The 16035-nt window shown below is 36.8% G+C and overlaps 1 protein-coding gene and 1 pseudogene across 2 annotated transcripts in view; one reads left to right on the forward strand and one right to left on the reverse strand.

Annotated features, from left to right (window-relative positions):
- The window catches only part of TVP23C (trans-golgi network vesicle protein 23 homolog C), a 29150-nt gene extending 17636 nt beyond the window's left edge, over nt 1-11514 (reverse strand). Inside the window, exons 1-3 of one of the 2 annotated variants that reach the window (XM_074225186.1) lie at nt 11422-11514; nt 7849-7934; nt 335-479 (exon numbers count right to left, since the gene is read on the reverse strand). In XM_074225186.1, coding sequence (XP_074081287.1) covers nt 335-479; nt 7849-7934; nt 11422-11433 — 243 coding nt within the window. In that variant the 5' untranslated portion in view covers nt 11434-11514. The remainder of the gene's footprint in view (nt 1-334; nt 480-7848; nt 7935-11421) is intronic. The other variant, XM_074225187.1, reaches the window with a different exon arrangement.
- LOC141514386 (ethanolamine-phosphate phospho-lyase pseudogene) lies at nt 2129-3376 on the forward strand (annotated as a pseudogene).
- Nucleotides 11515-16035: the final 4521 nt, after the last annotated feature.

Raw genomic sequence — 16035 nt, forward strand, 5'->3', positions numbered from 1 at the left:
GAAAGGCAACCAGAGATTTCAACTCATCATTTTCCACTGAGCTACTTTCTGAGATTTCATGACCACCAGAAATTCACCATTCCACAAGATAAAATCAACTCTGAAACTTTCACTTTCTCAGATCATTTCCCATAGTGGTAACAGGATTATAGAAAAGTAAACTCCTTCTCCTCCTTCCCTAACTTTTCAGTTTATCTCTTTGAGACTGAAGACTCCCTGAGAGCACAGTCTATTTTATGCCTTTCTTTGTATTCCCAATACTTAACATGATGTCTGACAGGAGTTTAACATTTATTGTTGGATGAAATGTTGACTATTTAAAAATAAGGCATACCTTAACTGTCCAAAAGTCACATGATAATAACAAGATAATTGTCACCATACAGGCAATAAAGCTGCTGCTTAGCAATTCACACAGAAGATAGACAATTATTGCACCGATTCGAAAGAATAAATGGAAAAACGATGCCACAGGGTGTCTGTAAAAAAAAAAAAGCATAATACAAAGTTTATCTATATTACCTTGTAAAGTGAGATAAAAAGAACATTCAAAAGTTTAAAACAGAAGTAATTATTTCAATCATTAAAAAGAACAACATAATATAAAGTATTTGGGCTTAAAGTAGCTAGCTCCTGTTTCAACAAACAATTCAACAAACACTGTAAAAGAGTGAGGATATCTCTTTTCAGCAGTAACATTTCACTGGTATAAGGAATTCTCAATGAAGAAACCACCAATCTACATCAGGAATTGTAATGCAAATTACAATCTTAAAAGAGCAGCCCAGGGTAGTGGTCTCCAAAATGGATCCAGGACCTAAGTGCTATGTAATCAACATATGGATGGTGGGAAGACAGATCACATCCTCTGACCCTCAATGAAATAGCCAATCATCATGGGATTTGTCTCTTAACAAACAATTAACCTATACCCTCTATTGTACAAGTTCCCAATCATCTCTAATATGACTAGATGTTGGTCCCTGAAGTCATGCAAATTGCTCATCCTTCCAAACTTTCCTATTACTTCTGAGAAATCCATTATCCTCTCAGGCATCCAAGTTCTCCTATTCTCAGTGTCATTTTAGATTCCTCTTTTTCCTTTATCCCATATCCATCTATCTCTCAGTTGCCAAATCTTACTATACATCTCTCATATTCCTAGCTCAGGTCTTAATCATTTCTCAACAGGTGTTCTGCCAATAGTCTTACTCTTTTAAAAATAAATTTATTGTTTATTTATTTTGCATTCTTAAAAAAAAGTTCTCTCCCTCCTGTTCCAACCCCACCCATCAAGAAGGCAAGAAATGTGATATCAATTAAAAATGTGATCTCATTCAAAACATTTTCATATTAGTAATGTTAAAAAAAGGCAAGAAAAATATAGTCAGTAAAAAAGTTATGCTTCAATCTATACTCAAGACTTCATCAGTTTTGTCTTTGGAGGGCAACAGTATTTTTCAACATGAGTCTTTTGGAATCATCTGGGATCATCACCACACTGTTGCTATTACTGTGTACAATGTTCACCTGGTTCGGCTCACTTCACTTTGCATCAGTTCAGATGTCATCCCAGGTTTTTCTGAAACTATCCCACTTGTCTTTTCTTACAGTACAGTAAGATTCCAGCACAATCTTTTACTTCCAATTCCTCAATTTCCACTTCTTTGCAATCACAAAAAAAGATCTACTTGGGGGGTGGGGCATATAGACAGGTCTTTTTCCTTTTATCACTTTGGGATACAGCCCTGGTGGTAGTATACCAATGGCTGCCTAACTATATTCACTATCTTCAGTCTCCTTCCTCCCCCCTTCTCCATCACTGATAACAGCTGCCAAAGTGATTTACCTGGTCATCATTCATCTACATAAGAGAGAGTAGTCTGGAGAGTTAACAACAATAGCTAATACCAAAGGGAAGAAATTGGGTCTGGCTCAAAAGTGCTGGAGCTGAAAAGTGACCAGACACCATCTACCAGTGCAGGGTCTTGAGAAGGGCAAGTTAATAAATTTGCAGAAGTGCCTTGGGTCGCCTAGCAGTCTCAAAGTGGAGACTATCTTGCTACAGAAAAAATATACCAGGTCATCCTGTAAAGTTTTCTTTGCCAAGACCCTCTCAAGATAGGTTGTACTCGGGCAATACATGCTTAATGAAAATGGGGAACACGTCTGGACTGCATCAATAATGTCACTCATGTGGGACACATAACGTGATCAAGGCTTCAGTGAAACAGATGGAATTGCTAAATACAATTTCTCAATTCCTCCATTACAGCATTGTTGATTATGCCAAATGCCTTTCTGAAATCCTGCCAGAGAAACTGTTTGCTATTTTGCTAATTTAGGATCTGAAGCCTTACCATGCACCTGGTGCAACAATACAGAGATCACCAAGATGTAATCACACTTGATCATGTTTACCATGGTCGTGTTTCTTCCTTGATTAAAATTAGTTCATATAAATGACAAAAGGGCAAAGATGACAAGAAAGAATTTGTGCATATAGCAATGAGCCTGGATATCTACCTAGGAAACTACAGGGAGGATCACCCAGATGAAGAAACTGAAGAAACCCAGAAAAGTAAGCAGAAAATTACTGCCTTTTTTTTTTTACTGAGACCATGCAGAGTTCTGGAGGTCAAATCCTCTTACCAGAAGGCTACTTCCCAGAAAGTGGCAGAATATTTCCACAAAACAGGGGATGTGTATTTATAACTGATGGATGAAGTTTTCAAGTTGATTTTGGTCAAACTGGGGAACATTTTTGAAGCTTCCAAATGCATGATGAAGACTTTGGGTCAGATATTGTTACCGTGGGTAAACCAATGGGCAAAGGAACAATCACTGTCTTGTATAGTGATAACCCAAGAAAATGCAGAAGCTTTCAGTGCTTCTGAAATGAAATATTTTAAGCTTTATGGAGGAAATTCAGTGTCTTATTCTTGGCTTGGATGTCCTGGATGTTACTGAAAAGGAAGATCTCCAAAGAAATGCCATTCGGGTTGGAAATTACCTGAGTTGCTGAATAATCAAAAGAGCAAAACATTCATTTATAGGGGATATTATCAGGAGCATTGGCTTGTTTATTGAAATTGACTTAGTGAAGTACCAACAGAAAAGGACCCCAGCCACCATAGAAGCATAACATATCATCTACAAGATGAAAGAATAGGAAATACTTATTGGTGCTAATAGTCCCCTTGGGAATGCTCTTAAATTAAAACCACCAATGTGCTTTACAAAAGAAAATGCTAAGTTCATGGTGTAACAACTAGATAAAATTCTATTGGTTTTAGAAGACATGGGACCCAAGACTGAAAGGTTTACTGAAGTAAACTCAAATAGTGCTGGTGACAGCACAAGTCAGTCAGGGTGAAAACAATGAAAGAAACAGATCATACACAGAAAAACATAGGGCCTGGGGAAAGGATTTGAATGTGAAACTCATGGCTGAACACAAATCCAAGGTTTTTCTGCTGCTAACAGCCAGTGTACTTAATGGGGACATGAAGTGATCATTCACTCTGTTGGATTTGTAAATAATCCACTCATGTCATAAGCAAAACCCAACAGTCCATCAAAACAACTGTTCTAGGAAATCTTTAATTGACTTTTATGAATCAGTTCTTGTAAAACTTAAATATATAAGTAAATTTCAAGTATACTGTTCACTTTTTAATGATTAATATTAGAAGACAAAACACCATAAGTTTCTCAGACTTGGAGTTTAAGGGATCTAAATAAAATTTAACTTTTAATAATGAAAAAAAGTGATTTACCCTCAAGTGCAGGTCTTATCATAAGTTTCCCCTATTGATTCTAGGATCAAATGTTACTCTACTTTTATCTCCATATTTTTATTACCAGTTTTATGTTATATATATACACAAACACGCACACATATTGAGAGAGTATGTGATCAAAATTTTTCTTGTTGATAAGGGTGTAAGGTTAAAAAAGTTTGGAGACCACTGATCTTAGAGCACTGAGAGATTGACTTGCTCACCATTCACAGTATTTGTATTTGTCACTATCACAATATTTGTCAGAGATTTGAAAGTAGTCATCTACTTAACTTCAAGGCAGGACTTCTAGCATACCATGTTCTCTCTCATTATGAACAAATTCCAATTTCACAGAAAAATATAGCATTAAAATTTTTTGTATAAATTTTTACATTCATTAAAATTACTACAAAAACTTTAAGAAATGCCATTTACCTAACAAATAATTTCTGAAATTTGAGACCTATAAACTCAGAGACCAATATCCTAAATCCTCAGAATCTTTTTAGACAAAGTTTACCAGAAACATCTTACTTCACTAAAAAGATTAAACAGAATAGACAATTTTAAGATCCTGATAATTTGCAAGTCCATGATTTTTATAACACAATTTCTATATAGCTGTTTTTTATACTTTAATCAATCAAAAAGCATTTATCAAATTTTCAAGTACCTAATTGAGAATTGTGCAGGGCAACAGAGACAAAAATATAAAAATGAAGCAGTTCCTGTCCACTGGGAATACTAACATATTGTAACATATTCACAGTGGTAAAGGCATTAAAAACCAGATGGAAACAGAAAATATATTTTGAAGAGGATACAATCTGGGATGACCCTTGAAAGGAGACAGAGGTTCCAAAAAGTGAAAAGGAAAGAGCATTTTGGGAAGGAGGAACAACTAGTGCAAAAGTAAAAAAGCAGGAGCTGAAATCTTATCAACAAACGACTAAAAAAACTGGCTCAAACAAAAAAAAAATGAGTAAAAGGGAATGAGTAACAGCCTGAAAAGTACGACATACTTTGTCCAAAACTATCCTTTCCTTAAAAAAATCCTCATTTGACTTTAATATGGCCTCAAGATAAAGGCCTCCTTTATCTCTTTTCCCCTCTTCAGCCAAACTTCTAGAAAAAAACTAGTTTCTTAACTTTCTCTCTGCAATCTTTTGCAATTTTACTTTTTGACCTAATCACTAAACTAAAACTGCTCTCCAAAATTATGTCTTAATTTCTTAATAATCTCTTAATGGTAATATCTTAAATTCTTAGCTACTGTCAAATTTTCAGATCTAATGATATTTATCAGTCCTTATTTTTTTTTTATTTGTCTTTTGCATTTGAACTATTGACTACTCTCCACCCCCCCACCCCCCCCACTACTTTTGTAATCTCTCCTTTGAGATCACTCCTATGAGCTGGTTGGTTCATAATTCTTATGATATCCCTTAATTACTTCTCTATACATTTCTTTCTCATGATCAACTAATCAATTTTCATGGGTTTAATTATCACATATATTTAGCTAACACACAATTCTAAATATCTAATTCAGTCTCTTTCTTCCCCGATTTTCATTTTTGAAATCATATTAATCATTTCAAAAAGAATGTCCCAGAAACATCTTTAACTCAGCATTCAAATCTACCAATCAATAAGAATTTATTAATATTACTATTATTTACTATTGAGAAAAATACAATTAGGCACTTAGAATACAAATATCAACAATGAAATAATTCCCTACTTATAAAGGAACTGACATTCCAATAGAGAAATAATTACATATTTTTTTTTGCAGAATAATATAGCTAGCATTTAAATAATGCTTTAAGGTATAAAGCACTTTACAAATTATTACTTTATCTTCACAACAACCTAATCAATAGATGCTATGGAAGTTAAATGATTCTTCCAAAATCAAGAGCTATTAAGTATACAAGATCAAAATTGACTTTAGGCTTCCTAATTCCAGGTCCATAGTTCTATATATACTATGCCATTTTACTTCCCTTTAAAATGAACTACATTTATTAGATACACAAATATAAACACTATAAAAAGAATAAATAAAATGTGTATGGAAGGAAAGCAACAGCAGTTGTAAGGAATCAAGAAAAGTTTCATTTAGAAGGTAGTGTTGTGCTGTATCTTAAAAGAAAAGGATTCCATGAGGTAGAAGTGAGAAGATATTATATTTCCAAACATGGGGAACACCCAGTTCAAAAGAATGAAGAACAGAGATGGAGTTCTGGGTGTGAAAGAGAGAGGTCTGTAAATATAAAATGCAAACAAGGGAAGCAGCAAGCACAGAATTCATCTTTTCTCCCAAAACCCTTTCTTTCTTTCAAAGTTTTGTACTTCTGCCAAAGACATCATGAGTTTTTCTTCTTTTTTGTAAACTAGATCTCCTATCTCAACTTAGCTGGAAGTTACTAAAGGTCTAACCCCATGACTGGTACACAAACTTTGATCTATTCCTTTTCCAGTCTGGGACATTTGCCCCTTCTCAGACAGTCCAGTGGTTCCCAGACTCAGTATAAATATCTAAGCAGTTTTAACCTTATTGAACTCAAGCCAGCTGCACCTTTAACCTCCCCATAGAAGGCATTATAGGTGTTTGCCACTGTCCTGAAAAAACAATTTTTTCCCATCTCCTAGGTTTAAAACTTTGGAGTATCCTCAACACCTCCCTACATTATTCAAACTCTTGTCAAATCTTGTACATCTCTTCTCTCTAGTCACATAGCCATCAATGACTCTCATCTAAGCTGTTGCAGTGGCCTTCTAATTGGTCTCTGTACGTCAAATCATATCTACTGCAATCCATCCTCCACAAACTGGCCACAGTGATTTTCTTTTAAGTGCAAAGTTGGGTATTTCAGTCTTCTACTAAATAAACTCCAGTAGCTCCCTAAACCACTATGATAAAATATAAACTCTTCCACTTTTAAAGCCCTTCACAACTTACCTTACCTTTCCACCTATTTATAAATTTCTACTTTTTGCACACTATTGTCTAGCCAGTCTTTCTTTTTCACACTGTACGCCACCTCCTATCTCCATGACTTTGTTTCTGGAATGCAATTCTTCAACTCCATCTCAGAGACTACCTCTCTCTTCCTTCAAGAGAAAGCTCCAGTACAACAATTACCTGAAGATTTTCTTTCTTTCTCAAACAACTATTATATGCTCCTTCTCTCACCCTACTTTGTATTTAGTTTGTATATATTTATTCTGTGTGTGTGTGTGTGTTGAAATCTCCTTCAAAGTAGACTTTGACTCATTCTCTGTATTTAAATTCCCAGTATCTAGCACATTGTAGGCACTTAATATATACACTTATTTGATAGGAAGCAAATGCTTTGTTCCTGAATTTTGTAAACCAATAATAGTTAAATGCAATATTGGAGCTTCTTTTAAAAAACACTTTTCTGATTTATTAAAGATAGAAAATATTGAGCACATAATTAGCATGCAATAAGGAGAATTATAAAAGTACAGTATGTTTGAGCTGGAAGTGACCTTTAAAATTCATTTAATCCAAATCATTTTACAGATGTAAAAAACAGATGGACTCTAGGGTTTCTTACAACTCTAATCTATAATCCCAAGAACCAGAAAAGTAAAATGATTTGTCCAAAGTCATGGCTACTCACCTGAAAAAACCAAGACTGAAACCAAGGCTTCCTGACTATTAGTACAGTATTTTTTATACTTCACCGAACCCTGACTGAGCATTCCCTGAATCAGGGACATAGCCTTGAGTACTCCTTACACATCTGTCAGCATGATCAAAATCTATCTATATTTTCTCTTCTAATGCAACTTATTATTCATTCTTTTATATAATCAAATCATCTCCTAATTTTTTATACAGATTTTATCATGCCAGATTTTATCAGCAATGCTATTCTCCCCAAATCTAAAATATAAAGTTTTATAAACTAAAAATAATACACAGAAGTATATTTCAATAATCCTTACCCAACCCTCAATGCAACAGAGACCTTCACTATAGGACAGAACTTCCCAAGACACCAATACCACACATATATATTCATACCTGATTTTTGCCTTCTTTGGCTTCCTGGCTGACTCATCATCACTGGCATCAAACAGTGAGACATCTTCAGTGTCATCATTACTGTCCTAAAAGGAAAATGCTCTAACTCAAAATGCAAAGCAACATCAGAATCAAAATTCAACTTTTCATTTATACTAATACTGATGAGACCAATAAATAGTTGACTGCCAAGACAACCACACTTAGTTTTAGGTAGACATAAGAAATGCCTTGGAAGTATGGATTGGAAGGTGACACTGTGGACTGGACCTGGAGTCCATTCAAACTGAAAATTCAAATCTGACCGCAGACACTTACTGTGAGACCTGGGACAAGTCACTTAATCAGCTTCTTCAATTGTAAAATACAGCAAACGAAGTCACACAGTGTTAAACACAACTAAAAAAGAACAATATATTTTGGTCCTCTTTCTCTTGGTTGTCTCACAGACAAGAAATGGTTTATCAGACGATTAAAAGCTTAGAGGAGGAAGTGACTTGGAGGCCAACCTCCTTTTAGATGAAGAAATAAGGCTGAGGCAAGTTAAGTGATTTGCCTAGATCACACTGTTGGGTCTAAATCAGAATTTGAACTCAGGTCTTTCTGATTTTAGGCATAGGATTCTATCCACTGTAACACTTAGTTATTAAACAGGGTGGACCAAAGAGGTGAAGATTACCCCAGTTAACATTTCAATAATCTCCCTCCTTTCAAGAAAGAAAAGTAAGAAACAAGTTAAATTCAGGGCATTTTGTTGATTTACTTTCCCCCACCTTTAGAAAAATGGATTTTATTAAAACAGACTATTAAAAATAAGGCACATATGTTATAGACTGCATGGTCATTTGATATGGCAATGTTCATGATGACCATAAGCAAAAGGAATAACACCAAGACAATTTCAGTTTGGACAGAGGAGAAAGCAGAGAAATGCTGCCAAAACAAAGAAATAGAAATGAAGTAAATGTCCTTCAACTGGGGGAATGGCTTAGCAAACTGTGGTATATGTATGTCATGGAACACTATTGTTCTATTAGAAACCAGGAAGGATGAGAATTCAGGGAAGCCTGGAAAGATTTACATGAACTGATGTTGAGTGAGATGATCAGAACCAGAAAAACACTGTACACCCTAACAGCAACAGGGGGGCGATGATCAACCTTGATGGACTTGCTCGTTCCATCAGTGCAACAGTCAGGGACAATTTGGGGCTGTCTGCAATGGAGAATACCATCTGTATTCAGAGAAAGAACTGTGGAGTTTGAACAAAGACCAAGGGCTATTGACTTTAATTTAGAAAAAAAAACCTGATATTGTCTGATCTTGCTTTTATACTTTATGTTTCTTCCTTAAGGATATGATTTCTCCCTCATCACATTCAATTTGGATCAATGTATACCATGGAAACAATGTAAAGACTGGCAAATTGTCTTCCATGGGGGGGGGAGGAAGTAAGATTAGGAAAAAATTGTAAAGCTCAAAATAAATAAAATATTTAAAAAAGAAAAAGAAAAAAAGAAATGTTGCCAAAAAACCAAAACAAAACCCTAAACTCCCAATTAGATCCTCAAAATTAAATCAACATATGGTTTAATAGAATTAACTACATTGACTTTAGTGCAGAAGTGGGCAAAGGGAAAAACAGTGAAAAGGGAAAAAATTTAATATATTGCTCATGATTAAGAAAAAAAACAATGAGCTGCAGATTACATGGAAGTACCACATTCATAGATCATGAGTACATTCAAGGCTAGAAATGATGAGCACTAAATAACATCATACAAAAAGAAATTAAATATATTTTAAAGCAATTGATGAAAGTTGTCAATGTAGAACTGAATTGGTTTTGGGTCCATAGAAATAATTTAAGAGGGATAACATTTTCCCACTATTATTATTTCTACATTAAATAATAACTGCTTTCAGAATAAGCAATTTTTGTGGTAAACTAGCCTCCACACCAGAGGAGAAAGAACAGATCATGAATAAAGCTTATGTATGTTATTAAGATTATCTAAAGAATATGCTTTAGAGACAGGAATATTTTAGCATATTGAAGATAGGAGTGCCTTAGTTCCAGTTATTCCTCTAACATATTAGCTGTATGTCTCAGGCCACAGGGACTAAAAGTCATTTAATCTCTCTGTGTTCAGGCAATTCTATATTCCAAGAGTAGGCAAATTCTGCATTGATAGCATAGCCTCTCACAAAAAATTCCCTGTGCCAAGGTAGTCACAGGCCCAGTCAAATAATAATGAAAATAATAATTTTTAGTACTAGCCATTATATTAGTATCTAACAATTTAAAATGAAATGGGATCTACTGTGGTCTTTCACTTCATGCTGCCACAGAAAAGCCATAACTAAACCGAAGGACATAAACATGAGTGGTGTAATTAACCACAAATCATTGCACAAGAGTTGACTGCTTAGGAAGAGTGCTATTCCTTAGAAAAATAAAATGTCAAATGCAATGTTGTAGTAAGCTAACACTGGCAATTTACCTGGAACTAATTTCAGCATGAGATGGACCATCTTTTACTAAAGACCCCACAATCATCCTATCTTCTTGACTTCATTTTCTCTTTTACTCTTTCTGTCTAAAACCATTCCTTTCTCACTACACGTTAACAAATAAGCTTAGGTCTCTCATACCCTTAGAAGCCCTGCCTTTCACTCTATTGATCCCCTAAAGATATCACCCTTTATCTTCCTTTAATTCTTATCTTCTAGATTACAGGATCTTAATAACAAGTGTGGACTTTAAAAAATATTTTGTCAATCATATTTCATTAATTGATTTCCTGGTCTCCTCTGTGATCCTAGCTTGTACATTCAAAAATATTATCAAAACAAGGTCGGTACCTATTCTTATTTTAGTTAATAAAAAGTATCTGTGGTTAAAGCACAATTATTGGAACCAGATTTTTTTCCCCAAAAAAACATATTAATGCCTTCGCCAAATGAATATAGGCATTAAATGAGATTATGTTCGGTGCCAGAACCTTAGATTTGAATTCTAAGATCCTGGGGTCAAATTCCGGACCTGCTGTTTATTACCAGAGGGACCTAAGCAAGTCTCTAGAGTTCTCTAGTCCTATTTGTTCGACTGTGAAATGAAGAAGTCGTAATAGATTAAATAAATGGAAGATCCCTTTCAGCTATAAACTTCTGACAGCGCTTTAAAGGTACGAAGATATATTTCATATACATAAAAGGTACATACACGTGTATCTGTATATGCGCAGATACACAAATATATATGTATCTTTAATCACAGAGAGATACACATATATGTGCGTGTGGATGTATATGCATTTATATAATATATATGTGAAGCCATCATTATCATCAAAGCCCGGCTAAGGACTGCCCCCTCCACTCCCCCCAAAAAGTTGATTTCCAGAAGCCGTTACTGAATGCAAATTAGAAAACAGTCGTCTCTTTGTGCGCGCCTTCGCTCCGGGGTCCCCGGAAGTTCCTCTGTTTCCTCGGGGTCATCCCGCCACTGCAGCCCAGCCCTAAGACTATCTGGACCCTCAACTCTTACAGAATAACTCAAAGAACTCTCACCTGATGCAACATGGCCGCTCCCGTGGAGCCAAGTCACTTCCGGGGAGAACGTCACCACAGACGCTACCACACTACCGGGGCGTGTAAGCACGCACGCCCATACGTCGGACCGCCCCAGCCCACGTGCCGTAGGGAAAACAGGAAGGAGAAGGCGGAAGCCGGAAGCGAGAGCGCAGTGATAGGGAGCTGAGCTGTGGAAGAGCGCTTGGGAGAGGCGGCACCGGAAGAGGCGACGCCGGAAGAGGCGGCACCGGAAGAGGAACAGGACTTGCGAAGGGGTGGAGCTCGGCGGCCCCGATTGAGTGCCCCCAGAGCGGTTTAGGCGCTGTGATGAGAGGGGACAACTCTCGAGAACCAGCTCAGTGCAGTGGAGAGGACGCTGGGCCTGGAGTCGGGCAGATTCGTCCTCCTAAGTCCAGTTGGTCTCAGATACTCAGTAGCTGTGACCTTCGGCAAGTAACGTGACCCTATTTGCCTCAGTTTCCATATCTGTAAAATGAGAGGGAAGTGGCAGTGGCTTTGTTGAGAAGCTCTAAATGCGGTTGGGATGAGTCGAACAAGACTGAAAAACCATCACCCCTCAAATGGAGAAACTGGAGGATGGGCCGGAGGGGGAAGGGAGAGCTAGTTGGGAATTAGAATGTGTGGTACGCGCGTTCAGTAGAAAAAGGAACTTTGCGGGTCCTCCTGGAAGGTACCACATCCGGGAGGTGACACTTCCTAGACTTGCAAATGAATTGGATTTGAGTGAGGGCTTGCAGTGCCAAGTCACCAGCCTCACTTTCTCGCTAGGAGCCATTCGGCCCCAAGGGCCAGATATAAATCAGGATATCTGTGTGGGAGACAATCAGGATTAAGTGACTTGCCCAGGTCACATAGTTGTCATATGTCCAGAGTCCTCTTGACTCCAGGGCTGGTGCTCTAACCATTGTACCATCTAACTGACCCATACAGGGAAGGATGACAAAGAGTTATATAAACCGATCCAGAGTGAAAAGAAGCAAAAAAGAAAACTATGCAAATTGACTACAACTGTGCAAATGGAAAGAACACACATATACTGAATTGAAAGTGAATGTGGCAAAATTATAAAGAAATAGGTATAGTTTGAAAAGAGATTGAGGGGCGGCTAGGTGGTGCTAGCGGATAGAGCCCCGGCCCTGGAGGTTGGAGTACCCGAGTTCAAATATGGCCTCAAGACACTTAAAAATTACCTAGTTGTGTGGCCTTGGGCAAGCCACTTAACCCCATTTTGCCTAGCAAAAACCTACAAAGAAAAAAAAGAGTTTGAGAAATCTTTACCAACCCGACTTTTAGAAGAAGGAAGGGAACAAATACTGAGGAAAACTACAGTGATGTAAAAAACAAAAGACCACAATAAAAATTCTTATTTAAAAATATCAAACAAACCAATTCGAGGAAAAAAGCAATGAAAATTTGAAGTTAATTAAAAATATTAAATGCAAATTGTTACTAAAAGTGGGCAAACTATTTCATAACTATTAAAGTACTTTTTGAGTATACCTAAATCCTCTCAGGCTATATAGTACTTAGGGCAATTAGGTGGCACAGTGGATGGAGTGCCAATTCTGGAATCAGGAAGATCTGAGTACTAATCCTCAGATACTTAATAGCTAGGTGATCCTGGGTACGTCACTTAACGTTGTCTCAGTTTCTTCATGGTAAAATGAGTTGGATAAGGTAATGGCAAGTCAATTTAGTATCTTTACCAAGAAAACCCCAGAAAAGGATCACAAAGGGACTGACTGAGCTTAAAACAACCAAAACAAGTACTATAACTGAATGAAAAAATTTGTTTACTACTCAATTGCCAATTTATGAAATTATTAGTTGAATAAGAATTTGAGAACACAAGGGATTTTCTCTGGGTAGAGTGAAGACAAGTTTGCCAGATTCTTTGAGGATTTCCTGGGAAAGGCAAAATGCCAGTAGGGATTAGGTTTCAATCAGTCTAATAAGAGACTGAAAGTACAAAGAAATGAGGTGATATAGAGCTAGACATTAGAATTAGGGATGAAGGGATGCAGGCAGGAGGAGAAAAGGATGGGAAAGGAGAGAGCATTGGAGTGTCAAGGTAACCATGGATTGGAATTGGGAACATTTGAACAAAATGCCCTCAGGGTAGGAGTTTGGGGGTCTAATTTTTTTTTTTAGGTTTTTGCAAGGCAAATGGGGTTAAGTGGCTTGCCCAAGGCCACACAACTAGGTAATTATTAAGTGTCTGAGACCGGATTTGAACCCAGGTCCTCCTGATTCCAGGGCCTGTGCTTTATCCACTGTGCCACCTAGCCGCCCAGGGTCTGATTTTTTTTTTACAGGAGACATACTGATTCTTACCTATGTCAACTTGGGTAAACTAAGTTGACTATTCCCATAATTGCCTCATCTCAAAGTTAGGGTGTTTTGAGGTATCTTGCATATTATCTAGAACTTATCTCAGGCTCATAGACCTTATATGAGCAATTAGAACCAAAGGCCTTATGTATAACCTATCTTTCTGATTTGGCACATATTCACAGGATGTGGTTTTTAATTAATTTTTGAGGGTGTTTATAAGTAACTATTATTTTATCTATGGGGTTCTGTAAGTGACTCAAGGTTCCCCTTTTCAATCTTACATGTGAAAATTAGGAGACAGTCCCTGATCTCAAGGAGCTTAAATTCTTTTTTTTTTTTTTGGCAGCTAAGATAATTGTTGTGTCTGAGATCACATTTGAACTCAGGTCTTCCTGGTTCCAGGGCCAATATTCTATCCACTCTGCCACCTAACTGCCCCAAGCTTAAATTCTAATAGAATATAGGAGGGTTTAACTACTAGACAGAAAGATCCTATGGTCCAATATGGGGAGGCAAAGCAGATGTTGTTATATATTCTTAATGTTATAAAAATCTACTCATGTTGAACCATTTATCAATGCCAAGGACTTAAGTGATAAGAACTTTAATATAATTTAACTAAAATATCCACAGCTGATAAAGAGGCAGGGGCTGTAGCATTATTGAAAGCATTTGCCATTTTTTTCCTCTCCACAAGGATTGTTAAGAAGGCAGTCTGGAAGCAACATGAGTTTGGGGATTAAGGGCCCAGGAAATAAGAACCACATTTGTTTTTATTTATTCCTTTCTGATCTTAGATGGATGAGTAAGAGAGTCCAAACAGATTAGGTTATAATTTTGTGAGTTTCAAAACATCAGAAAAACCATCAAAGATCTTCTATAGCCAGTAACAATAATAGTTGAGTATGGCAAGGAGCTACTTATAAGGAATGTCCTGCTTAACTCATCCCAACATTGATGTGGCAGATGAAATATGTCCTACAAGCAAGAGTAGCTTGTCTATCTTATAAAACATTAGCAGAAATGAATGAGGGATGGGAGATAGGAGGGTATGTAGACAGTGACTGTTCTTCTGGTTTGGGATGTTGTACTTTAGTCCTTACTCTCCTTTCTCAATAAATACCCCTTCCTAAAAGCTAATTGATATTAATTTGTTAAATATTGGGGAGATAATTCTTCAAATGAATGTTGGATTCAGAGGATACCAGTTTCTTTTGGGGGCCCAGAGATTTATTTTATTATTACTTTTTGCTTGTCAGTTCCATTGTTGGTCTTCTTGCCTTTATATTCTCACAACACAATATCTGAAAACAGCAATTTTTGAAGCTATGAGTAATAAGAGAGTCTGGAGACAAATCTTTTCCAGAAACTTAAAGTGATTTGCTCCTAGTATAGAGCCAAGCATAATCAATATGCAGAAATTTTCTTCCTTTTATAAGAGTGGGGATCATATGAGTATCTGTAACCACTTATCCCTGATACATTTTTGAGGTAACATCACTTGTCATTTGAATTAATCAAAGTCATTTCAATTTGGGGCAGCAAGAAGTCAAGTTGATATTCAAGGGACTTGTTCAGACATTAGTGAGTTGGTTTAGAATTGAGAATTTAAGAACATCTGGCACTTTAGTGATCAAAATCTCTAGCAATGCCCCTGAGAAGGAATCAGCTGGGAGGCAGAGAAATCTCCAGCTTCGACCTCATTCTGATGATGCCTCTTAAAGGGATGTTGAACTTTTCACTGGCATCCTAATTTTAGCAGTGCCTCTGGAATACCTAATGCAGTACCTGCTTTGATAGCTGAAGACAAAGCAGAACATTAGGAAAGAAGCACAGCAGAAAAGTCATACCATACTTTGAGGAAAAATCTGGGGGTGGGCTTTAGCAAAAGGACTTGCAGGAGCTACAAATTACCCTTTTGTATCAATGTGCTCAAAGCTTAAGCTCACATTCTCCTGTACACTGCATGGGTGGGAAAGTATGTCATAGATTTTTAAGATGTTTTGTTTTTACTTTATTGCCTATTGCCTACAAATAGGCAGTAGTTCATTCTAAAACTACTTAAATCTGTCTAATTGATGGACTATATCCTTAACAAAAAGCCCTCAATCCCTTCTATACCCTGGAAACCTGAGGGGAATGAATAGAGGTACTCTGGTGATCCAGTGGGGGTCAGGAGAGTAGAAATAATAGCTAACATTTATGCAGCTTTATGTGCCAAGCACTGGGCTAAATACTTGACAAATATCTCATTTG

The sequence above is a fragment of the Macrotis lagotis genome, chromosome 2 (assembly GCF_037893015.1).
Source record: "Macrotis lagotis isolate mMagLag1 chromosome 2, bilby.v1.9.chrom.fasta, whole genome shotgun sequence".
NCBI lineage: Eukaryota > Metazoa > Chordata > Mammalia > Peramelemorphia > Peramelidae > Macrotis > Macrotis lagotis.